A 27312-nucleotide genomic window follows, 5' to 3' on the forward strand; every position below is an offset into this window, starting at 1 on the left:
ATTATTTCTCTCCTGCAGTTTGATATTATATTCACTACAGGAAAGCAACTGAAATGTATTCTTCTTCTTCTTCTATTTTATATTTCAGTCAAGTTTTAAAGGTGGAGGTTTCAACATTGACTATAGCCTGAGCTTCCAATTTATTAGTACACCTGTAAACTCAAGAGCACTGCAATGTCAATACAATTCCACAACAAAATGTAATAATAATACTTAATATTGTATTGATTTTCCTTTTCTACTTCTGATACCTGCATTTGAGTGCAACTGGTCCAAATATCACACACTCAACGGTACCTAACTGGTGACATTTGGAACAATTACATCCAGTGGGAGATATGATAAGTTGAGAAAACGAAAGACAGTTCTTAAGAACTATACTTGTGATGTATAGCGCATCTTCATTGGCTGTGTTTTCCTTAAACAGCTTATGTAGTACAATAGGCCTTCAATTAGGGAATACTTCATCCAGAGAAGGACCGATTCAAGTACTCTGAAGATTTGTGGAAATTAGTGGTCTGTTTTGGCCACAGCTGCACCAAAACTTTACCACCACATACATCAGCAGCAGCAGATGCAAAGGAGGGATTGAAGGAGATTTAAGTGTGTGATTATTCACACACTTAAATCTCCTTATGCCACTTTTGGCGAAAGAGAGAGGAAAGAAATGTTACCATCAGAGATTTAAGACTGAACGATTTTTGTTGGGGGAAGCTGGGCAATCATTGGTGTGGGTCTTTAGAGAACTCACCCCTGCAGTAGGTTCTGGAACTATTGAACCCAAATTGTGTTTTGTGCAAGAATAAGATATTATAACTGGGTTCCTGAAATGAGATGTAGCTGTGAGAAAGCTACGATACTGAATGTGGTTGTATGGAACATTATACTGATGGAGTCCACCACCATTATACACAAAATATAACACGCTAAAATACTGAAAAGCTAAGGATTATCACGATTATCAAGTATTATTTAGGTTTTTATGTCATGTTTACTGTAATCTGTGCTGTGTGTTGTTATGTCAGCACAGATCTACTCTGCTGACGTGTCCGTGAGCGAGACACATCATATGCAAAATAAAATGTAAGTTCACTTAGGTAATATTTTATTCATTTGATTTTTTTTCAAAACTAATTTTCATAATTAATTTTATATGGAGTACAAGATTTACAATTGAAACAGAAAACACTCAAAAATAAACAAGGAGCAAACAAAGAGAATTTATAATCAGTATTCATAGTTTCATTGTCTTTTTTCCTCATACGCATTCCAAGTACATGTCTCTGGAAAGCAGAACTGACTGACAGAATGACAGAACAAACACAGAACAGCTGAAATGGAGACGTTCTGGAAACTATTCTCCTTGGGTTTTCGCATCAGCCCGAGCATACATTGGCCAATCGTATAATACCACTTGGAAACACACACAGCAAAGTTCATTATTTTTAATTACTGTCATTGACATTATTCATCTCCATCACTCATATTCTTGGTTTTTCATTCTCACCTTTTGCAAGTTAAGTCAGGATTGAGGAGAAAGGCAGTGATTCCACCGTTTATCCTTGAAAAGAGAGAGAGTCACACAGGTCATCATGCCATGCCTCTCCATTGTTTTTGGGACAGGTTAGGCTACTGGTCTGGGATCATATCTATCTCAGGTTGGCATCTGTATAAAAAACTATATAAGAACACATGTAAAAACAGATCATGAAATTATCAAACTGAACAAAAAGAGAGAATGCAGCTGTTTTCATAAAATCATCTATGTCTAGCAACACTTAATAACACTTAAGTTTTATTTTTTTCCTTTTTTTTTTTGTTGTTTTATTCCAAAATGGTTGAGGAGCAGTTATAGTTTGCATCATCTATACAACAGGCTATAAAACACCACTTTGTCACAGTCCAGAAAGCACATATAGATGTGTTTGTACTGTATATAAACATATGTACTGTAATAAGATAATTGGACGTGCATGGCTCCCAAATGATCACTTTTTGAGACATCCCCAGAATTCAGAGAAATCTCCCTCCTTTGACTTCACATAATGTGAAAACGAAGGCCTCCAGATTTCTTCACTGGCACAATGGACATATTCATCTTTTAAAATATTGTCTTTGAAGAGAAACGGAAATCCACGTGTTATCTTTGCACTGCAACAATCAGTCAGACAACATCTTTATGTCTCCAGGGCCGCCTCCTCTGATTTCCAGTAGGGACTTTTCTTTCATTATCCACCGTTACCTGGTCTCGTTCCCCACTTGATCCGTCATAAATGTTTAGCGCATTTATGTATTTACTTATGCATTGTGTCATTTTCTTCAGAAAAAAGTCTTAACAACACAAACACAGGCAATGGAAATGAAAACATTAAGTCTCTAATGCTGAGTCTCCCTTACAAAGTGCGTCTCTGCACGGGTCCATTATCCTGGCCGAGGAAACAAGCCACAGATGGGTTAATGTTTGGTTGTTAGATATGTGTTCTGTTAAGTTTCAGTTGGTTGCCATTTTTTCATCAGTCTCATCCTGGACAGTATATCCTGGTGCCATTTTCTCCATTCTTAGTGTTAAGTTTCAAGAGTTTTTTTCGTCGGTCATATTCACCTTTCAGAGCATTGTCTTATAGGAAAGCAAATGGCTAGATATTGTTCGTCTTTGTTATTATACTGTACACATGATAATATCCTGATTTGTCCGTCGGATAAATGTTTCAGTCGGTCTGGCAAAGACCAAATCATTGACAATCACACGTAGTACTCCTTGTCCTTGTTCTTCTTGTTCTTGCTTGAGGTCTTTGCAGTGTTCACTGGTTTCTCTTTGACCACAGTGCCGTTGGACTGTGCCGAGTTGCTGATGTAGTTGCGACTCTCGTCTACATGGTAGGACCCTTCGTCCCTGTTGCGGTACTTGTACATGGCATAAAGGAGGATGAGAATACACAGGGCTGCTGCTGCTACGATGCCAACCACCATCCCCGTCGTACTGCTGGACTCGCGGAAGACCTCCGAAGTGCCAGGGTGGCCCTTTGGCCCAGCACCTGTGGGGTTAGCTGCGAAGGAGACAAGCATGATTGTTAAAATATGGGGAATACATTTTATCATTTACTATTTTAACAACCGCGTTTATTAAAGTGAATAAATGCAATTCTACAAGCTGCTTTGTTGGATCGATGCTGTTGTCCGATGTGAACAGATAGTACAGACGTCTTTGCCTCAAGGTTGGTGAAGCCAATATTAGTCTTGTTAGCTGACAGGATTGGTTTTCACATAACAGGACAGCATGCAGTTACACAGTGAGTAAGAAGTCCGGAAGGAGCCATTAGCAAGAAACTATGCCCCATCATTCATGATATCAGATGAGATCCTTCCTTAACAACCTAAATGAGAGACAGCGGAAGACGGATTTTTAAAGGTGATGTATAATAGCGATTTCCATGTTCTTATTTTCATTTAGGGATTAATGTTCATGCTTCAGTGTACAAAAAAACACACTGATCAACATTTTTAGGTAATGTCTCTATAAAGCACTCTCAAGAGAAGTCTGCTTCATTCCCATTGTCATTGCAGATGCTGGCCAAACACTGTTTTGGTATTTTGTGGATGTGTTTAACTAAACATATGTTGCAGTTGTGTCTCTCTAACGCATCCTTCACCTGCTCTTCAAGTACGGTTGGACGGTTTTGGCTGCAGAGAAAATGTTGTGTTACTCCAAATTGAAGACAGTAATTGTGGGGAACATTCTGGATGGGATTCTAAAGTTTGGTGCCATTTGGATAATCTTGCAGCAATAATTAGAATGTATTCAAAAATGCTACTGCACAACAGAAATACTAATCCAAATAGCTACAAATAAAGGATAGACTCAAAAACAAATTTGCTTTTAAGGCACTTCAGAAGAACACACATAGTAAAAATAATAATAATAGTAAACCAGAATAATAACAATAAGGTTGTAGCACTGCAAGTGCTTTGACCCCTAATCAAAGAAGAAGTACAGAGCACAAGTTTTTGTTTTGCTGGATGCATTTCTGTAGGTGGGAACCTGACAAATGTTCAACAATCCATACTTTATTACACCAGCCTATAAAAATGAGGGGAAACAAAAAGCCCATTTTGTCTGCTTTATGAAACTTAACAGTGCCATTGATCTGCTGTCTAGGAGTACTAGGACAATCAAATATAACCCTAAACATTAAATAAGGCTGGTGGGTAGCATTATCAGAGTTCTACAATGATAACCGTTAACCCATTGTCCCGTAGGTAGGTGGACAAATTGGCCAGTTGCAAAGAAATACTTTTGGGACTAATTACAAGTGTTTCTTAAACAATCACAAAGTCTTTGTCCAGAGTGGTTAAAGGAAGAGCAGCCAAATCATTCTTTGAGATCATTTCTATTAGCACACATTTGTGTGGGGCCTTTATCTAAGCCCTTTAGTTCATCGGTAAGGTAACAGCAAACTGTGAGTCTTTTCTATTTTGGTCTTTGTTCTTGTGACTTATTATGTTGAAATTGGCTTCTAAGGTTACCTGGTAAATCAATTGCCAACAGTGAACATTAATCCATCTCGGATAATTCTTTGAGCAGTGACTCTGTTGTTTCTGCGATCACTGAAAGTGAGTTAATCGGAGCCGAATGCGTAACAATTTCTGATCTGAGTTGAGGCAATACTGTGGGGGCAGGCATTGGGGAAAGTTATAGTTTATTTTGAGTGTTTCTGCATCAGGCCTGTCAGACACACAGGGCTGAATAGAGCATTACAGCATGCAAGTCTCTGAGCCCACACATGACATGTTTATATACGGTATCATACTTTGTATACTGTGGATGTAAAACGGCTGATATGACTCAGGAATGGCCTGAATGAGAAGCATAGCCATAGTAGTCTAAAACAAGTGTGTCTTCCATGCCTAACTAAGGATAGTCTGTGTTCCCTATACCTGAAAATAGAATTGAAAAGTATACATTTTCATTCAGGCTATTTATTAAGGCATTAATCTAAAACATGGTCATATAATTTAATCTAAATAATCATCATTTAACCCCCTGAATTTATGGAGGCAAATTTACATATTGAAATAGTTGGTGTTACATCATTACAGGCGATATAAACTTTCAGCAGTAATCCTGGATTCCGTCATTGAGCCAGGAGCAAATCTCACAATGTGCTACCATGAAAAAGTATCTGTGGAGGAAATTGCATGTGGGACTCAGGTTTCCATACGAGTTCTGTCATTTTCATGAATGAACCTTCGACAGCTCCAACATTTAGTGTATATTCATGAAGCATAAATGTGTCACAGTCATTGAGAAAAAAAATAAGTCATTTAAAAAGAATTCTTCAATTGACTCAGCGAATTTAGCCAAAGGCTGTATTTAGAATTTGGCTGCATTCAATGGCACACATTCTGAAAACATGTGAGCCCCATGATATTATTCACTGCTCCTGGCGCATCTCACAGTGTATTTTGTACCAGTCATCACTTCTGAATGAGCTGCCTTTGTTGCATTTGTGAAATACAAACACACACACACCACCAAAATTTGGAAATGAAAGCAGTCTGGATCGAGCCCACCGAGGCAAAAATATCACAGGGATTTACAGCTGTGTGCAAAACGGTGCTGCTGGAGTTATGCTCCAATTTGCATTTACGCCAGACACACCAACAATAACAGCAGACACACTACATAGCTGTAGTGTGTCTGTATTGTAGCTCTGTGGCAGAAATGTAAATCTAATTTATTTTCCCTGTGTTGACTGGTGTAGGAATGAAAAATCTGCTGGTTATTCAGAAAAGAGACGTTATTTTTTTACCTGATTCCATTTATTTATGAGGATGGCATTGTGATTCCGTTCCGCTAATTTTGCAGCGTAGAAGTTACATGAATGCAGCTATACTTATGATATCATCAGACTGCAGCATTGATGTCATCTGAAACTCCAGGGTTATATAGTCATGTCATCATCATTGGTTGTGCTCTGTGCTTTGTTTCCTTTTTCACCTAATTCACAAGAGTATCACAAATGTCTTTTTTCTTTTCTCGCCCTCTCTGTGTAGAAAAACCACCTCCAAAATTTTTCATAACCGCATGCTGATTGTTATGTTAAGTTCTTTCTTCCCGCAAAAAAAAGGAGTTACATGAATGGTGAGTCATTTATTAACAATGTGAACCGTCACAATTGCAACGGTTGAGCAAATGTGAAATAAAAACCAAAATGATAGAAAAAATTTAATAAAGTAAATCAAACCAGGTAATGATGATTAAAGAGAGGAGGCAATGGGAAAATGGAGCACAGCACAAAGGAGAAGAGAAGAGGAGCAGAAGAAGAGGCAAGGAACAAGAGAGAGACGCAAAAAACAAGAGCGCAGGAAGCAGGAGCCAAAAGAAGAAGAGGCCAAGAGAAGGAGCCCCCTCCAAAATGTCATCTTAAATACTCTTTCATCCCGGACATTTACATACATTTAGGCCACCACACCTGCTAGAGAATAAAATTGCCTGCACCCACAACCGCCTGGGTCACCTAGAGGTCAAGGAGGCTGAGACAACCATCCATGGGGCTATTACTCCTCTAAGTGATCAGATGTGCTGAGTCTTTGAGTCTGAGTCTGACTCTTATCTGAGTCTTTAGCTCTGTGAAGATTCTTAAGAGAAATCAATTACATTAACATACAGAAACAACAAAAAATGGCTTTATCTTGAGATGTCCACTGATGTTAAAGCTACCAGGCCAACTTCTGTGTTATTTGCATGTCTGCTGGTTGCCCATTTTGCAGTACAATTGACAGTAAAGCTGTAAATCTCTCTGCATTGTGGTTCCTCATCCTTGATGGTGATTTGAATATTGGAATGGGAATAACAGCAGAACTGTGGATCGAGTGGAGCATATTGGTATACATTAATAATAACTACAATATGTCCTTACACATGCATACTACTCCCACAAGTGTTCTGAATACTCATGGGAGTAGTATTAACATGTAAGGGAACGTCATCAGCCATCAAAGTAATTGCATTTCGTTTGTGTGGAGATGTATATTGTCTTTCCATTCTGCTGGCCTACTTTTTGACCACATACTTCCTAGATAGTTCATAGTTTTAGAAGCTAGCTTTCATCTAAAACTGACTCGAAATGTCACTTTAAAAAAGAATTCATGATGTTGTCTCTTTATTCATATTACATCATTTAAGTGTTTTTATCTTTGACAATCTGTGATATTTCTACACAAGGGACAGAACCAAACATCCACGAGAGAGAATATCTAAGATATCTTACATCAAAAGGAAATATTGATTAAGATGCGGACAGTGGAAGAACATTTAAATCACCTTGTCACAATGTATTACGTCTTATTTCATGATAGACTTACTTCTGTAAGCATACGTAAGAATGAGTGTGATTATATTTTATATTGCCTGTTAAGGTATAAAAAAGCTGTTTACTATCAGAAAAGAAAATGAATTATAATTAGTAGTCACAAGCTTATATGATTCAAAACAATGACAACAAACTTCCACTGATGAGCCTACAACTGGAAGATATATGTACACAAAACAAATGCTACAGAGCTCCATGATGTATGATTGCAGTTCCAGATTCAGATCCAGAGCATATGAGTAGCTACATGGGGGTAACCATTTATAACCGTTTTGCTTTAACACCATAGGAGGCATTGTAAAGCACCGCTCTTACATATGTAGCAGCCCATTAACACAGTGAATTGCTTAGTTACCTATAACGTGCCTTACAACAACACACCGGTAACCTGTGTGATAATTAACGTACGGGAGGCTTTCAGAATGTGCTTCATTTACTGCCGTGGTAATTTACTACTAAATTAACTCCTTCGTTCAAAATGAAAATTATAGGCTTGAAGATTTACACACCCTCTCTTTACATTTTATGACACATCTATTTTTATTATTAATTTTAACTACATGATAATGAACTTTAAATGTTTGATAAAGGCCATTAAATATCAGATGCTAGTTTGAAAACCATTCCCAGCAGTGAATAGGGAAGTAATGACACATCAGCAAGCCCACTTCATATTGTGAGTGCTGTCCAAATCACAATTCTACACTCTACACAGCAAAGTCTCTCTCTCTCTCTCTCTCTCTCTCTCCCCCTCTCCCACTTTCTTGTCTCACTCTTCAGACGCCCTTGTAGATAAAACATTTTGTTGATTGCATCCATTTCTCTTCTTGAGTGACTGTTTAATGTTCACAAAAAGCATTCCTTTGAACAGTTTAATATTAGCTAATATCTTTCACAGATGGCCCCAGTGATTTGTCTACTTTATAGCACAATTCATTCATGCCAAAACTAAAGGGCATTGTAAAAAGTGCATAAGGTGACGTTGCCTTTCACTGACCTAAGTCGCATGTTTTCCACCATAATTAGACCAATCAGTGATCCAGGTATACTTCCCATGCCAGCAGACATTCAAGGACAAGCGGAGAGCATCACTGGGGGATTGAGTGTGACTGAGCGTTGCAACAGATTAGCTCTGCTTGTGTCAAGCTCACTTATCCTTGCAGACAGGTGTGAAGAATGCTCATGCCTTGTGGGCAAAACCCACTGGTTGACACAGCTCTTCCCCACCAAGCCGCCGCGTGCGTGGGCAAACACAGTGAGTTACTTTCATATTTGCAATCCATCCTTTGTTCAGGGTCAAAAAGTTGAACGTGCAGATAACGCGGCGGGCTGATGGAGGAGAGAGCTTGTGTTGTGGCAGTCAAGTGTTGTTTATGAGACCTGGACTGGCTCCTGCAGTGAGGTGACAAGAGTTGAAGGGGTTGAAGCAGTCAGCCCCACTATGCTTTATCCTGTCACGTGACCGCAGTACCACGCTGAGTTGTTCTTCACACTCTGATCTAACACCTCCAGCTCGTGGCTTTGTTATTTTCTCTTGTTTGGATCTGTTGATTGGTACCCTACAGGTTGCAAGACATTTTTTTACTGGGGAAAGCAAGCGCATGTGTTTCTTTAGATCTATAGTAGGGTCTCAGTTAATACCAGCCCTCTGACAGCCTGGATAAAGTGTAACCATCATATAAACTCCCATGGAATAACATATTAGATATCTAAACCATAGTAAGATGGCGCAAGAGGGATTTTTAAAATGTTGACACCTTGTGCCGCATTGTCATGTTTTCAGAAATATTACAGTGCTGGATTGTGACCATAACATTGAGGATTAACACTGGCATTAGCAAGGTGCTGACACATCACAATGATTAACCTTCATTGCACCTAATTAGCTTCCATTTACTGTCAATAGTGTCTATCAAACTGTCACCTAGCTGTGGATCTTTCCTCTGCCTCCTGGAGAAGCTGCTGTTACAAACATGACTGGCTATGCGGCAAGGACCTCCCCTGTTGTCACCTTGGTTCGGTTCAGGCAAAGTAATGCGGTAGATGCCAGCAGTTCCAGCAGGCCTCAAGCCTCAAGACCTCAGTCAAAATGGTTCTGACTGTCTGTTCATTAGCACTCCATCACCTCAGAATGAAGGCACATAAACTGAGAGAGAAATAGCGCCTGAAACAAGTCTTTAAAATGATGGCTGCTCTTATACGCTCTACTCGAGCGTACCCAAGGGTAAAATAAGACACGAGGAAAATGACCTCAATGTGCTTTGCTGCATGGTGGCATAGCGGGGGTGCACTTGTGAGCCAATCCAGGTAAACTCAGGGGGGGGGGACTTTTTAAGGGATTGCAGTTGTGTAGAAGATGCCGGAACAACCTCTGTTTTATCCCAAAGCGAGATTTGAATTACAGTATCTCACCCAGACCATCGTAAAGTCCTTGCTGTTTTATTCACAAGGACAACAGTTAGTGTTTCAGACATGAAGTCACAAATCATTTCCTTTCACCAAGCCTCTATGCTATTTCAGTAGAAGATGCACAAGGAAAACCATAAACAAAGCGGCATTGATGATCTCATATCACGTTCATCTATAAATGTTAGTCGCGAGGAAGGAGGAGGAAATAGCCGGACCATGAATTACACTCACTATACTGGCAGTGAAGAACGCAATGACATGATATGAGACGCTGAACATGGTCTGGCTCCTGGCGGGTTTATTTGATAGCCCCTTTGAATCCCCTACTGTGGATACAACGCCTCAGCTCTCAGAGATATTAGCATTGGTGCAGTGGGACTTATCTTTTAAATAGCTATGAAATGTCTCATGATATTCTGCTTGTTTTTGCCAGCATCATTTTTGCCACACACTCTCAAAGAGAAGAATGAGATCAGAGATTACACACTGTCCAGCACAGAAATGAATAAATGGTCCTTTGTTTACTTTTTATTTTTATTTGTCTCCAGCGTAAAGGTTCATTTGTTTGTTAATTTGTTACAGGGTGACCAGGTTGAAGGAAAACGTGGATTGTTGTGGTGGGTGTGGCTACTTCAGGTGCATAGACAGCTTGTTGGGAGGTAATGGAGCAACAAGGGATGCTTATATTGAACGGACAGCCTGTGGTTTGACCTTTCATGAAGTTTTTCATTTGATTAGAGTGGTGAAATGCACCTATGGGTGGCTCATTTCCATGATTGACATGTGAGGCAAAATTACACCTAGGAGGAAGTAATTTGTTGAATTTAGTTTGAACTTGGCAAACCTGCAGCATTTGCTAAAAACGTGGCGCGTGTCATGCATATTAGCGAGCTTCAGCAGTCCTGCCTGTGGGATGCCTTCACAGCAACCCCAGCTTAGTTGGCATGATCAGCAGCACATTGCTGTTATTCAGATGGATTAAAGTTACTATCTTCTTCCTTAACATATCCAGCCATAATCACAAGCTGTCAGATCTGTCATATAGTTGGGGATCAGTCTGCCGACAGGTCACTGTATCGACTGCCACAGAGCCAAAACGTTTATTAAATCCCTCTCCCCTCTTTAATTATGTGTGTCCTCGACAAGAAATGTGAGCTTTCCTGTACTTGTGACATGCTGGCAGCATGCCTGATGGCAACGCGGGTGTTCAAGTCTGAAGTGGCTTTACTCATTCCAGTGGTGGATGATGAACACAGAGCTGAGTGAGCACGGAACAGAGTCAAAGCGAGGATTACTAAAGGTTTACTGCAATTAAAGTTTAAGAGCATAGATGAAAGAAAAGGTTTAAGCTTATAGTTATAGTAATGCTTATAATTTATAGTGTAAGTATAGTTAAATATATAGCGTAGTAAAAGAAGGTGTCCCAGTTCAAATGTTAGGTGATTTCTTGAGTTAGATTTCAGAATATTTGAACAATCCAATAACAATTTGCTTTTCAATTCTGTTTTGCATGTCATTAAAACTAACACTGTAGTGCTATATATCTGAACCCTTTGGTCAGCTGTGGATTGTTGCCGAGTGATACCCAGCCTTGATTTTGTATGAACACATCTGGCCTCTAACTGGGCTTCTTTTCTTTCGTTGGGTCAGCCAAGTCTGCTGTGTCCTATTTAGACTTCAAAGTAAACCCATAATGTGAGCATCAATGTCAGCAGGGTAGAGATGAGAGAAGTAGAAAAATAAATACAATTGGAAATAATAATATGGTGGCATGACAAAAGAGAAACACTGACAGTGAGCGCCACATCCTGTTTTCTCTCAGAACACACTTCTATCTAAAGTGGGATGTTTAGAGAAGCATTGAGTAGCATAACCCTGCAAAATTCCCCTGATAAATTAGTAAAACAAGCAATTATGTAAGGAAAAAAACACAAATAATGGTGGATGGACATCAGAGTGGTATCAGAAAAATATGCTCTTTGATGAGGATCTGTCCTGATTACATTACATAAATGAGCATTTAGAGAGAGGGTTTCATTTGTTGAATCATCTCTGCCAGCCCATGTCTCCACTTGCGGTGGACTGTTTGCACGCGTGGTCCACAGTGTTCAGCAAAGAGACAGATGAACACGAGGACGGTTCTGGCTGGGTTTGATTGAATAACCCATTAAATGTAGGCAGTGACCTCTTAAGCCAGCACAGTGCTCCTAATGTTTCATTAATCTCACAGCTACTTTTAAAACAATAATTTACTCTCGTTTTTCCCTCCTGGCTGGGTGCATTCCTGTCATTGCCGTCGGGCTAAAGAGACTAGTCATTTACCATCTGATTTATCGGTTTACTCTCTATATTATTCCTCTACCCATGCTTTAAATCTATTAAAACAAATGTCAAACACTTTAGTAGCTGCTAATGTCAGCGTAGAATGCTTGAGGACAGAGAACGATGAGACTGCATGGAGAGACGAGGAAACTGGAGATGATTAACCTTAACCTGCCTGTGGGGCAAATCCACAGCAGCAGAGGAGAAAAGAGGCAGGAGATTATTTGTGAAACGAAGAAGGGTCAGTGTAATGAAACTCTCACTCAGGCTGCTGGCGTTTGCTTCTATTTGACAATATTTGACATTTCATTTAAGCAAAGTAGATTTCATATGACTGCATGTTGAATAATTTATGGTGCAAAATGAGTGTATATAGAACACAAAAACACGCTAAGTGCTTCCAGGGCTGTTTGGAGATATGATTCTGCCTCGAAGATGAAAGGATCAGATCATAGAATCGGAAGCTGAGAAGAAGCACATTATACTGTACATTTTGGAAAGCATCCATCCAGAGTAAATGCTTCTCTTGCTGCGGGAAGTTGGAGTCTATCCCAGCATTTAATAGGCAGGAGGAAGGGTTTACCCCGAGCACATCTCTATTTACACCTGCACTGACATGTGATCTGTTCTGGATATTAAGGGTGTAAATGCTTACATATTAAAGGTGCAAATGCTCAAGGTGGTGGAGAAAATGTTTTCCCACTTTAGTGAAAGAATTCCATTTCGTTATGTTGGAAACCCTATTTTGATGGGAAATACTGCACTTACATTTTAGGAATTAGCAAGACAAATCAATGGAAAGAGCTTAAATGAGGCTACCTGGCAGTAAAAAGGTGCATCTCTCGTACTGGTTTAGGAGTTAAAAAATAAAGGCATTGAGAACGGCAAAGGACGGCAAAGGTAAAGAATTTGTGAGATTCACAACATTCCGATTGGAGACATTTGTTTTGTTTCCCTTTCTTTATTGAAATTCAGTTAATTGTGTGATCTGTTTTTGTTCCCGGGTAATTAAAAGCGGATCAGTTTGGCCTGGCACCCAGACTATTCATAAAGAGAGAAAGGAGACTTCCTTCTTTTAGTGAATCAAACTGAGAATACAAGTGCTGCTTGAGCATTGCATTTTCTATTAATTGCATTTGATAAAATCTCTTTTCTATAATCTCTACAACAGTAGCATTAGCTTAATATTCAACACAAACAGGACTACAAGCAGTCCAACCAAAGGGTCAGTGATGCAACAATATTGCTATGAAGTAAATTTTGCTAAACAGAGAAGGCAAAATGTGGCTGCGTATGGAATAAGGGGGAGGAAAGCAACAACGCTAAGAGGAGAAAAGGCAAATTAAAAGGAACAAAGGTAGTTGCAGGATATAACGGTGGATATGGGTCAGTGTGTACCAGCTGCCCTCTATAAAGGGCCCTCATGATGCCAATGAAACGAAGCAGAGAGTTAAGAGACATCCGTTCCATCTGACTCCATGCAGCTAGGCAACAACCTATTCCAATCATTCTCACGAAAGCCAGGTGGGCACATAAACGCAGCACCAGCCACCATTTCCACAGACTAATCACCAAGGGTATTTTCACACAGCTAAGTTCACTCTGTTAAAGCAGAAATGCTTCTATAAAATCCGGTTCAACATTTTAATATTCAAGCTGGTATTATGGAGGTTATGTTTGTCCTTATAAATAAGTGTAATTTGGTCCAGAACCAGACAACTGTTTCTTTTTGACAAATAACATTATTGTCATTTCTCTCCCTGCGTTGCCTCACTGCAAGAACGGAGAAAAACCCCCGATGATTGCTCCCCTACAGAATGGGTTGGAATGCAGATGAAGAATTATGCATTCCAATGTGTGTTTACACTTCCCTGTCTTAAATGGAGAAGGTGAGATTGCACATTTCTTTTGTTGATAAACATTTTCACAACCGACATATGGAAGATACTCAGACATCACTGTGATATTCAGCTGTCAGGGTCCTGCTGGTTGGTATATGCAGACTGCCAAAACAAGCCTCCTTTCAGAGCTCAGATGTTTGGTTCTGTGTATTCCTCTGTGGTTTCCTGAACCAAGGGGGAGGATTCAATTTGCTGCAGGATGATCTAATCTGAATCCTGCCGGGCGATAAGCTCCGTTGTTACCTCGGCCTTTCCGGAGCTAAGAGAAATAAAGCATGGCAATAAGTAAGTTACCCCTATTGATGTCATTCGATGGTTGATAGGGGCTGCCGCGGGACGAGACTCCGGTGACACACAAGATGATCTAGGCCTGACCTTGGGCCATAGAAAGCTCATATAATAAATAAATAAATAAATAAATAAAGTCTGGTTCAAACCTTCCCTCTTACATCTACATTACCCCACTGTACAAATGCACTAGAAAGAGGACAAGGCTGGGTCATAGAATCATTTCAAAGTCTGGATATTTGGCCACACAGACAGTCCAGGTTGTTAAGGTTTTGCATGAAAATGACATTTCACTGGTGTCATTAAAAAGGACTTGGCTGAACAGTAATACGAGAAAGTGGCCCTCTGTCAGCGACAGTGGATCCAGTTCTTTATGCACAACACCGCTGTCAGTGCTTGGCAGAGCGTGTGAATTGTTCCTGAATGTAGATATTAATCACAATACAGTGTTAGACAGCTGCCACACTGGGAGCCCACAGCTCTGGTGTCAAATCCCCTTCAGTGATCACAGAGGAAGAAGAAGAATAGTCTGCTGAGGGAGGGTGTGCGCTCTGAGCATCACACAGATGACAACTAATGTTTTGGCAGGCGCCCTTGTCAGAAAATATCATAATGCAAACTTGCTTAGTACACAGACCAATCACACGCAGAAATGGTGTTTGACAAAGCCACGGATGAACATTGAACCTGGACCTTTTGTGAGTGTGCCCAGCAGGGGTATCACTTTAATGTGCAGTATAAAAGGCAGTTATACAAAGTTATATGAAGACAGGATCAGTGGCAAAACATAATCTTGCAAGAAAAGGTCCAGAGGAAGGAAGAGAGACAGACTAGAAAGTTGATAGTCTTTACTGTGGGACAGACATTCATTTAGCAGAGGTTTTATGACCACATACTGATCAATAGCACATTTTGATGGAGTTGAGGGCATTGAGTCTAAACTTAATTGTTCTCTGTGCTTCTCATCACTGTAGAGTGCATTTGGAAATCCTTTTACTCATAGGTAGGCACCAGGGTTTAACTTAATTGCCTTCCTCTTAACTTGTCTTGCTTGGCAAGTAACAAGATTAAAAGTTTGGCAGCATTGCAGATACAGATTTGCTGTTTCAATCGCTCAGATGCTTCTAAAACAGCAAACAATCAGACAAAAAATAATCCTTTGTGTTTGAGGAGAGATTCCTGAAATGTGGAATAGTCAAACTCCCCCAGGAGGTGTAATTTGCATCACCTTATATGAACAGGATGAACACTGGGAACACTCTGCACACTCAAAGCAGTGCGTCTAAATCAGCCCTCACACACTCCTCTCTGAGTTTCTTGATATCATTTGCTGGCGTCATGTGGGGTCTGATAATTGCGACTGCATGTGTCTTCTTGACAACATCCTGGTTTGCGTGTTAACAAAATGCCAGGAGCCGGTGAAGATAAATTGGTGCACACAGTGAGCACTAATTAGACGAAGGCTGCTATATCAGCTCATAACAAAACACGTATCTGCCTTTGTTTAAGTTATCCATGCGTTCCCTACAGATGAAACCATTCAAGAGATGTACTCTCATTGGCTGATAATGGGTTACCACATATATATTGACATTGTGAAATGCTAAAAGAAATTTCAGAAATTAAATAATTGATCAATGTTGTTAAGGTTGCAAAAAAAAAGAAATTGTAGCTTATTGTAATTATATTTCTAAATCTAACTTTGTTTACTGTTATCTCACAATTACTCTTATTGTTATCTTTGGCAAATACCTACTTTGAGGAATGATTGCTAGTTATACATTGTGTATTATATATAATGTATATCATATAAGTGAAAAAAACAGATCTTTAAAGCTCCAGTATCTATATGTCAGACTCAAAGGTTGGATGTGTGGCTCTAATGCGGCCTTAATGTATTCCTCATACATGCACAATACATTCACAGTTCAGAAGTTGTTCTGTTTTCCATTGTGATTGTTCCATTCTATTCTATTTTTCTTTCTATTCCATATTAAATTTGAGCTTTTCTATTTTATCCCTTTGCAACCAACAGAAATGGATAATAAGTATGTAATCTATGTATTAGTCATCACCTATTGACACTACAGTTTGCCATCTTCTCTGCCAGACCCCTATGCCACTTTGTGTGTGTTTGTAGAAAGCTACATGTGTCAATGTGACGATAAAGGATTAGTGGGTTTTTTGATTAACATGCCCCTTCAAAAAACCTCTGCAACTCTTTTTTCCAGCCATTCGTAAGCACACAACTCATAAATGGCATATCTGACGGCACATGAGGGCAGCAACTATCATCCCTATACTAGGTCAGCCTGTCTTACATGACTGCATCTTATTAATCAATTTCATGCATGTGATTATTTGCTTTTCCATTTCTACTTTCTTTTCATCAGAACACTCTCTGATCCTCCAGTGTGTAGATTCAGAAACCTGATTGTGTTCCAAGGCAGGAGGAGCTAAATGACCGGAAGGTATGGCACCTTCGACATTAACATACATGAACCCATCGAGACAAGCTAGATGACGGAATGCATGCGCGAATAAACAGAAAGAAGATTACAACAACAAGATTACAGTTATATTTATATCATATCTACGAAAACATTAAAGCTCTGCAACTCAAGTCATGTAGAAAGCCCCACAAGCCATTACAACGCATGGATAATGGAGACTTCTCAGACTAATGAGACCTGATTGGAAGGCAAGAGCACTCATCACCATCATCAGGGAAATTCCCAATATTCCAACATAGCCTCCTTGACTTTTGATGTATTGTCAATGGGAAGGTCGTGCATTGAAGCTAATATTTCTGTCCCCACAGGAGTCCTATTTCCCTTGCACAGATATATCAGTGTCCAAGGCCTTATCCGTCTGTTGATGTTTATGCCTTTATGTCAATGCCTCTTTCATTTAGTGAACTGTTTAGGCGTGTGCTTTGTCGCATAAATGCTGGTAATGTCCCACTTCAAAAGTCTGCTTTGAGAGACATCAAATTTAATAGGATTTTGCTTGAGTCTCCTATCTTAGTCTGGCTTTAACTATCTTTTCCCCAGATGTCGTGGAATGCCCACAGTTTTCTTTATGACTCAGTTGATACCACAGACGGAAAGTTTGCCAGCTATTACAAAACCTCTTCTTGTCTTCTCATCTAAATGATCGGTGTTGTGTGTTGGTCAAGAGTATTTTGGTGGACATGGGCATGGACTTTTGACACACAGAATCACAGTGACACACCCAGAGAAAAGTAGGAAAAAAAGAGATGACTAACCTAACCCACCTGAGCTCGGCTCACAGGGATCAATGTCCTCGTCGTCGCTCGGACACTCAGCTGAAGCCACCAGCAAGTCATCGGTAGTCTGCAAGGAGAGAGAGGCACACAGGAAAGCAGTGAGTATAAAATATTTAGCCGCATCAATCAGGTAAGATGGTTCCTACTGTAAACTACCAAAAGTAGTATGCCCAGAGGGTTTAGGTTAAGGGGAGATAGGAGGATGAGAAGTGAATCCAGACAGCGATACTGCTTAGCTGCTGGATTTATCTGTCAGCACACATGCTGCCTGGTATGGCAGCAGCTGCTACATCTCTTTCAGGCAGCACTATTCTCACAAAGATGAGATTTGATTATTGAGGAACAGCGAGGGCTAAAGTTCACAGCACAGCTGTCAGCTCACATGCTCACTGTGAGCGTTAGTGTGTGTCTTCGCATACCGCTGCAAGGGATTGTTAAGGGCCGCCACGAAAACCCATCTGACATTTAGAGGACAAACAGCCATGAAATAAAACATAAATCGGAAAACAAATGGCAAACGGCAGAGGTTTAAATCTGTAGTGTTTGTGTTGTCAGTGTGTTTCCTTTGTAATCAGACGTCAGGTAAGCATGGCATATGTAGAGTTGTTGCTACTTCCATACCAAATTTATTCTGCACCATTTTAAATGTGCCCCCTCAACTGCCAAACACAATATCTCTGTGGAAAATGGGAAAGGACGAACAAAAGAGCAGTGAAAAAGTGCACTGTAAAACATTATACTGCAATGTTCTTTTACAGCCTTGCTTCAGGCCATTTGATCAGCTCTGCGTTAAAGGTCATTCCATTTAAGCATGGCGGCCTCTTCAAGGCTGGGCTTCATTTTCTGTTATGGAGTCCTGCTAAGCAGAATAACCTGATGTACACTTAGCCCTGCACCTCCTCTCACCCTTTTTGCACTAATATTTTACATTTTAACGGCTCAAATGGGTACTTCACAATATTTAATCTTTGTTAGTTTTTCATATTAGGGCACAGGGAAGCATCCATGTAGAAGAAAAGCATTATGTCCCCAAAATTAAGATGAATTCAGAACTTTATTTAATTATATATTCCGTTATTCTATTGATGTTGTCTGTGCATCAAAATACATCTGCAAGTTAGATTAGTATCGATTCACCTTAAGGAAATTAAAGGTGATGTCATTTTGTGTAATATCCATTTGGCTGCATGTAATGTGATTCGATTTTCACTGTTACATCATTTCTACATTTAAAACATGAAGCAACATCATCTTTACATAATAGACCTGGAATTGATAAGTCAAACCCATTAAGGCATTTTGGTGGCGGGCTGTTTTTGGTGCATCTGTGCTGGGTGAGGCTTGGGGAAGCTGCCCAAATGTAAATTTAATTTGCCGTGCATGAGGCTGATATACAGTGTCGACCATCCAGATGGCAAAACTGCCGGATCCTGGAGTGCCACATCCATCACTTCAGCCTTGTGATTTGTTTTTCCTGGCGGGAGATCTTGACACGCTGCACTCACTGGCAGAGGTTTCGGGAATCAAGGAATCAATACTGCCTCTCTCTTCCTCCAGCCTTACCTCCCTTATTCTCCCTTTCACCCCCTTTTCTCATCCTTCGTTTCTTCTCCCTGCCTTCAACTCTGTCCTTCAGATTTATTTGCGAGCAGAGACGAGGAAAGCGATGTGAGGTGGGTGTTCTAGATGTAGGTTAACTCCCCATAGAATAACCTGAGGGGTGGTGTACACCCGTTCATATTTATAAGTCTCTGTCTCCTCATTCAGGTCAGAAAGTAGCAGTCTGAGACTTCTATCACCACAGTGAAATCCGATACTGAATATGAAACTACATTTAAAGGTTAGTATTAATTCTACAATAAAAATAATAGACTTGCAATCGCGTGGTAGAAGGAGAGGGAGGCTACAGATGCTGTATTTACTTTTGCTCTTGTCATGTATTTGAGGACATAAAGGAAAACAAGAATGTCTAATATGTATAAATCTTTCAAATATGCCTTTGTTTGATTTGCAACTCCATAGCTCCGGGGCTACAGCTTCACAATTCTATAATGCTAAGAGGGATACAATCACAATGCCGCACTCATTTCCCCATCCAAGGACAAAGGTTGCATGTTGATCTTTGATTAGTTCTACCTATAAGCTCCAGTGAAGTACAATTCTTACATTGTACTTTTAAGCAAATATCCTGTGTAGTGGATGTAAGCTTTGGAATCAACAACAAAACAAATTCACATCTCACTCTGCATTGATTTGCCATCAGGGATTAGTGTGTAGGTCAACATTTTGATGTGGTCATGACCTGGTAGAAATCCAATAACATTACCAATTCATGGTGTCCTTCTCCAACGCTTGGCTTCTTTTTCACCCGTGACAATTCAATGTGGGGTGTGTGAGAGGCTTACCATGCAATTTAACCACTGTGATGAAAAGTGACGGGCTGGGATGCCAGGAAAAGAACATTGGAATCTCAGGAAATCTTTTTCTAAAGCAGATGTCCTGAATAACAGGCTTTGCATTTGCTTTGACACAGCTGTAATTTTAACTCTTTTTTTCCCCCAGAAATACTGAATGCGATGAATTGTCTTCATTAGCTCAGCACAATAGCGGTTGCTGATGAAAAGAATACATCATAGAAAGATGCTCCTTCAGACACTTGCATAAACAAGATGTACCTGTACTTCATTTACAGCAAGTGCCTCTAAAATTCAAAAAGCAGAGGATGGGGGCTCGCAAAGCATCATTAATCTAACGGCACGTCCTAAAGTGCTGAAACCACGGTGAACCCGCAGCACAGCTCATTTATCTGCTTCTGCACGGAGCAGCACAGACCATGTTCCAACGTGATGAATTGAGTCAATTGGGAGTACGAGACACAAAGGAAGAGAAATAGAGAAAGGCCTGCATTTAGGCTCTATGTTTATTAAAAATGTTCTATAAATTACTGAGCACGCTATTATGTCAAATATTTTGAGCTGTCAAGGGATTTTCAGCTGAAGTTAAACAGTGTACTGTGCATATTATATGATGATGAAATGAAATGAAGAGTCATTAAACATCTAATCAGAGCTACAGTGACATCATGTGCTGTATATGAGGTAAAGATATTGACTGACCTTGGTCCGGGGACTGATTTAACTATTAAAGGTGAGGAGAACCAGGTAATTCCACCTTGACTCAGCCAAAGAAGGCATGGACTTTTCTTAACACTGTCATGCTGCTTTTCGATCTCTGAGGATTGATAATGCTGCACCGTAATGAGATGTCCAGCCAAAGCCATGGTCTGCAGGTGCTGCTTAAAGCCATGCTTACTCAGCGCTCGCATCCTGCTGGACACCAGGTTATCTACAACCCTGCAGTCATCCCTACTGCACTATGTCTAGCGTATGGACAATGTGGAGCAGATGGCTTTATTGTAATGCAGTACACTTTACACCTTCTATCCTTAATGTATGGGTTTCCCCCTTAATCGCAGCCTGACAGAGCAAAGGCAGAGAGGGGAGTGCTTCTCTGCAGGAAGGGTGCTGTGTGCTGGCAGAAAGCAAGAGGCACCTTCTCTGTGATAACCTGTGGGCACGTCCCTGTGGAGAAGCAGGAGTTTTCACATTGTTTTCTCTCTGGTCTAATTTGATGAATGCTCTCTGGCACGCAACCTGTCTCTTCGGAGACAGGCTGAAAGTCAGGAGGACACAGAAGGCATCTGAAGGGTTTACCCGAAGCATGCCTCTGCCGTCACGGTAATGTATCCCACTGAGAATGCCTGTTTTATTTTATCTTTTGTTTGTTTGTCTCCTTTCAATGAAAAACTTTTTTCCCCAGTCTAAGCGCTTGTTATAAAATTTTTCAACAAAAATATTCAGATGGATAACATTTTGCTTGATGCCCAAACTCTGTTTCTCAATGACATGTGATCAAAAACTTATTGTATTCTATCTTCAGTATTATTAACAGCTTATCAATACTATTTTGTTAGTAGAACAGAAATGTATTTATCTTCAAATAACTTGCGGTTCCAATTATTGCCACTTCATTTCCAGGACCCATATGTTTATGTTGCACACAATCCATCAGAGACTGGTGTTTTACAGAATAACTATTCCCCACAGGCTGTCAAGATTTTCCAGCAAGACTATACAAGGAAGAAATCACTGTCACCAGAGGAGGATTCTTGTTCGTGTCAAATCCATCCAAGATGGTTTGGTGCATGTACTGTGTATAATTCTAATTCATTAAAGGTCTTTTTTGAAAAATGTAAAACTCTGTTATTGTTGAATTAGTTTATAAGTACTGTATATGCAGTATGCTACTAAACTGGTATTTATTATTATTCTGCCTTTTCCCAGAAAACTATAAATAAATAAACACAGGTTGCACATACTTTGTCCCAGCTAATTCATGTGATGGATTCATTCAAGCCTCCATTTTAATCCCAAAGAAAAGATGAAAATGCTCTTTATATGTGTCTGTAGTTGGCAGCAGCTCTTGCAGCCAAAGATCTTAAAAAGAAACGCATCACCGTTCTGCATGTTTCACATACTGGCACTGATTTGCACTCACAGTGGTTCGCCAGTGTCCGGATCTGACTGGAGTTACAGTCTGTACAGGCTAATTGGACAGAGTTTGTTGTTCTACGACTCTCTCCTGAAAGAACACATCATTAGTGTGCCAGTGAGACAGAGGAAGCCGGCAGGAGAGTGGAAAGGAATGGCCTGTGGTAAAAACATTGGATGAGCGTTCCTCTGAATCCTGTGTTGAGCTCTCCACACCTAAAGGCTCCGATATGTTACACACCACAGTCTGGAACTGTGGAAACAGCGGTCAGTTCTGTTTATCACAGAGGCGCTTTACTCTCAGTGCACACATTCTGTATTTATCCATGGCAGCTATCACACTGCAGCAGAACTTCTTGTCAGAGCGCCCGATGACATCCAAGAATCTAACTTAGCACCATGGAACTAGGTCGATGTTGATGAATAATTTAGTCCCAGATGCTCAACAGCTTCCAACTGAATAATGAAGGCGTGTGGGCCTCTAAGACTGTGAGTTCAGCTCTGTGTATTGCCTGGCCTTCGCCCACACACTTCCTACTGCTGCTCTGCCAAGCTGTCAACATTAGGGACTCACAGTGATACAGAGACTTCAGCAAGGGTGGAAGACAATGGATGAATATTATCACAACCACAGCTCAGCTAGGGAGCAAACATTGATGTTTGTATGTGACACGCTTATGACTTCTTATACAGATGTACACATACAAATATATTCTGTATGCTTATGTATTGTTTCTAACGATCATCATCATTCTTAATATCACTTGGACAACAGCTGCTTATAAATAAATTGGTAATGAATAATATAAATAAATAATTGTTTTGCCGTTTAGGGATACGTGAGTGTGTGATGAGAAGAGATGGGTGTGAGACGGAGAGAAGGTTGATAAAGATCACCAAAATAATAGTAGTAAAGAGGGTAAAATAAATGATAAATAAGTATTGAATAGACACAGTGAAGACAGACAACATGGAAAAGCAAGCTTGTTGTTAGTTATGTTCTATTCTAAAGGATTCAAAATACTGCAACTTTGCAAGGTGATGTAAGTCATAAATGTTCTGCCTTTAACTAGCTTCAATTCACATTAACATCAAACTATTGAGGTCACATAGCAGTTTTATCCTGAAAACAGCTCATCATTACCTACAGCACGTCAACGCGCGCCTGTCTGTCTATTCTATAGGTTAGGCCATTCTTCAACATATAAGATAGCTCACGCAATACATGCTGGTATTCCTCAAAGGTAATTAACTTCGAATAATTGTTAGAGCTTCTTTTCTGTTATGAGTGCTCGTGTGTATGTATACGCGTGTGCCTTAACTCTGTTCACGGTGGACAGCTGTTTTCAGCGGCTAAGCTGTGAGACTCGGTCCCTTGTGAGAGACAGACTGTTGCCGCTGCTGGACCTCAGGCTGAGTCTCAGTGTCATTATAAAAAGGATGGTCTGAGGCTCTCCATCTCCTCCCCTGGCACCCACATGTTCCTGTCTGCCCATACATCTTCCTCCAGGCTTAAGTCACTGCATTCCAGACAGTCTAACAAGATGCTTTGAGGCAGCTTCACACACTGGTACGCTGACTTCATACACTATGAAATCACACAAGCACACTCAGACGTACACGCACAAACTAATCCGTTATGACATCTGAAATACAAACTCGGCCCCATTATTACTGACCGTGACAACATTAGGGACAAAATATGCAGTTTGTGTGGGAATAATGAGAAAATGTTTTCAATTGGGGAGTGGGTATTACAGTTACACGCCAACAGCAAGGTAGATTGAATCTACTTGGAAACAGTTCTTTCCTAATATCTGGAAGGAGTATTCTATTATTATTAAAACTGTGCCACGTCTGCAGGTGCAATGACAATGTGTTAATGAGTTTCACAACCTGCATGTTAAGACAAAGAAATGAAACATATTATGCACCAGCTATTGTGTCAAAGAAACTGATTTAAGTAGAAAAGAAGCAACATATCAAGAGAAATATGAAAACATGAAATATGAACAGGGACTCAAAATGCTCAGGCATGAGAGATACAGACAAGGGATCAAAGGAACAAAGTAATGAAATTGTATGTAGCGTTCATCACACATGCACGCACAAGTACACACACACACACACACACATATACACACACACACACACACACACACACACACACACACACACACACACACACAGAGCTTCTGTTGATTAGAAGGAAGGGCTGTATCTGAGGAAGTGATCCATGGGACAGGTAAGGGCTGTCAGAGTGTGAAGAGGTCATGGTGCATTGTAGATGTGGATGTGATGTAAATACAAATCGGTCTTAAAAAAGACGTGTATGTTCTCGATGCGTGTCCAAGAGTGCTTCCTACCTCACACCTACAGTATTGAGAGACCAACTGACGTGTGAGGACTTCTTTCTACGCCTCGTCAAAGTTCCTCAAGCCCCCCCGAGGACACATTTAACTTATTTTCCAGGAACATTCATCCACATGGCTTTAATGTAAATTCAGCAGTTAGCAGCACCTTTGATATGGCAGCTCAGGCACTAAGGTAACCAGAGACGCTGTCTGACTGAGCAGGAGGAAAAATTAATTTCCATAACCAACGTTTTTGTCACACCATCAATTTCAATCCCAGACTCAAGACAGAAGCGGGTGAATCTTTACTTGTCATACAAGTGGAGATGTGAATGAAGTTTGATATTTACATTCAGGAATAAGTATAATTGCTCAAATACTGCATTTCTTTTGAGGTATATATAGTAGTTTTACTCCATTACATTTATCTGGCAGCTGTAGTTAAGGTACTTGGTAGATTCTAAGTTTAACAGGACCTCTTTGTTTTCCTTCCTTCCTATTTTTCCTTTCCCATTTACATTACACACCCTTGTAGGTCAGTTATCCAGATTATGCTATTCAAGGAGGTTTCATCCTCGCCTCTCATCTGAGGGACTTCTTCAGTTCTGACTGACTGGCTGGGAATCCCGGGATTGAACATCTTTGGAGTGGATATCAGGGTCATTGATACTCCTGATTAGTCCTCCGTTCTGCTGTAATGATGTTCGTTAGCAGCTGAATGGTGAAGCTTAGTTGTCTGAGAATTAACCTTCCTTGTTTGCGTATCCTTCCTTCCTTTCCTACTCACTTCACGTGTCCTTCCACGTTTGTCTATTTATTAGTTTCTTCCTTCCTTCTTGCATTATTCCCCTCATTCCTTAATTTTCCCATACACCTGCCAGCCCTACTTTCTCTCCGTATTTCTTCTTTCCTTCAATCCTTCTTTTCCTACTTACTTGATTACTCCTTCCTTTGATTCATACTTGAATTTGTTCCTTCCTTCTTTCTAACATTCCTCTCTTTCCTCTCCAGCTGAGAATTCTCTCACGGCAGGATCAATCCCAGTTTACCTGTTTTGGAGAGTCCCAGATATGTCTACCACCCAAACGCCTCACTCACCATGTAATCCTTTCCCATATTATTTTGATAATAGAGGTATCATAATCTGTGCTGGTTTACGCCAGGCTGAGGAACTTGGAGTGTGCCAGGAGGATGATGTTCTCTCTCTTTATTACAGGGCGTCAGTACAGTTGGAATTTCATCTTATGAACTTAATTACAATTTTAATATAACTGGTATTTTTACGAAGTCTTGTGGTCCTGATCATTGTTCACAGTTTCTCCCTACTTTGCTGTTTTGGCGATGAGGGCAATATTGTTTGGACTGCGCACCGCACACTCAATAACCACTCACGCACGCTTACACCCCTCACTCTTTGTACAGGTATAGCCAGGTTTTTTTATATTTTTCACTCTGAAATAATTACCGAGGTCTGGAGCTCGACGACCTCATAGTTGGCTACAGCGTTGTCTGTATTAGAGTATTTTTCCATTTGTGTTATTGTCTCCTTGTAGTTGGATATTTGGGTACTTCTGGATGTAAATAATGTGCAGGAGAAATTGATGTGTGCCTGTAGTCAGATCACAGTGTAGCTGGAGTACGCACCGCACAGCGAGTTTCTGCCATGTAGTAAACAGCTTTGAGCAGATAACACAGTGGAAGGCTGGACTCCTTCTGTTAGCTACATTCTCTAAATGATAAAATCTTAATATGATATTCATAAGACAGTCAGACAGTATCTAACTCCTACGCTCCCCCACCCTTGTTCTCTCATCTCATCTCTTGAGTCTATGCATAAACACTATTGCATTAAAAGTATATTACATCCTCTACTTTGCCCCCCCCTCCTTATCCTTGCTTTCAAACCTCTCAGATAAATGAAATCTGTCTGTATTGAAGCATTTTCCCCTCCGGATGGCCTGATATTTGCGTTATCTGAAATAGAATCTGGAGCTCAGAGCATTTCTGTAGGTTGCCTTGGTTGTAATCTGGCCTGAGGGCAGAAAACTGGCCAAGAGGAATATCATACAGTCAGTAGAAGATGGGGAATGAAGAAGGAATAATAATGACTGTAGAATTGCTTGTAATCATGGTGCTCACTATCTTCACCCTAAGATGGAAATGCTTGTCATTTGGGGAAATATTTCAGTGTAACGCAAAGTGACTATTGGATTCTTCACATCCATGTTCTATTCCCTTATAGCATAAAAATAGATGACATCTCCAACAAGCTGTGTTTGTGCTAGTGTGTGTGTGTGTTTTGTGAGTGAGAGGGCAGAAAAGGAAAAAAGGTATGCAGCTCGGCAACAGATCACCAACTTCACCAACACCTTGACATGCAGGCCCAGTCACTCATCAGGTGACAGGATCAAATTAGTCATCTTAATGTACACGCCATCAGTGCTGAGATTAATGTACCCGGGCCTAATTCCCATGTGTAACGTTTGCAAAAAGCATGACAAGAGGGAAGAGGAAGCGCAGATTTGCCCTACAACAGCAGAGCGGGTCACCTGCATCTCACTGAGGACCATCATAATCTGATTTCTGTCCTCAAGGTGTAGATGTGTCAGTCACAAAGGGTACAACAGCATTTTCTCACTAGTAAATTTAAAGTTTTCTACAACAAAAGGTGTGTGGAGGGTTATATTCATGCCTTTTGTCTTCTTGAGTGTTTGGAGTAGCAGTAATGACTCAGTTCAGCCCAGATGATTTAGCAAGTGATACAGAAGTGAATATAGTGTGAAACTAAAAGGATCACAGAATCTCCCAGGTGCATTGGCTGTATGA

At 40.3% G+C, this 27312-nt stretch overlaps 1 protein-coding gene across 1 annotated transcript in view; it reads right to left on the reverse strand.

Annotated features, from left to right (window-relative positions):
• Positions 1–1165: 1165 nt before the first annotated feature.
• Positions 1166–27312, reverse strand: part of LOC143012559 (neurexin-1a-like) — a 216299-nt gene continuing 190152 nt past the window's right edge. Inside the window, 2 exon segments of the mRNA XM_076165749.1 lie at positions 1166–3047; positions 17562–17649. Of these exon segments, the coding sequence (XP_076021864.1) occupies positions 2743–3047; positions 17562–17649 (393 nt within the window). The 3' untranslated portion in view covers positions 1166–2742.

This window comes from Genypterus blacodes, unplaced genomic scaffold (genome assembly GCF_046128005.1).
Source record: "Genypterus blacodes isolate CSIRO-AG114 ecotype Tasmania unplaced genomic scaffold, CSIRO-AGI_Gbla_v1 ptg000012l_1, whole genome shotgun sequence".
Taxonomy (NCBI): Eukaryota; Metazoa; Chordata; class Actinopteri; order Ophidiiformes; family Ophidiidae; genus Genypterus; species Genypterus blacodes.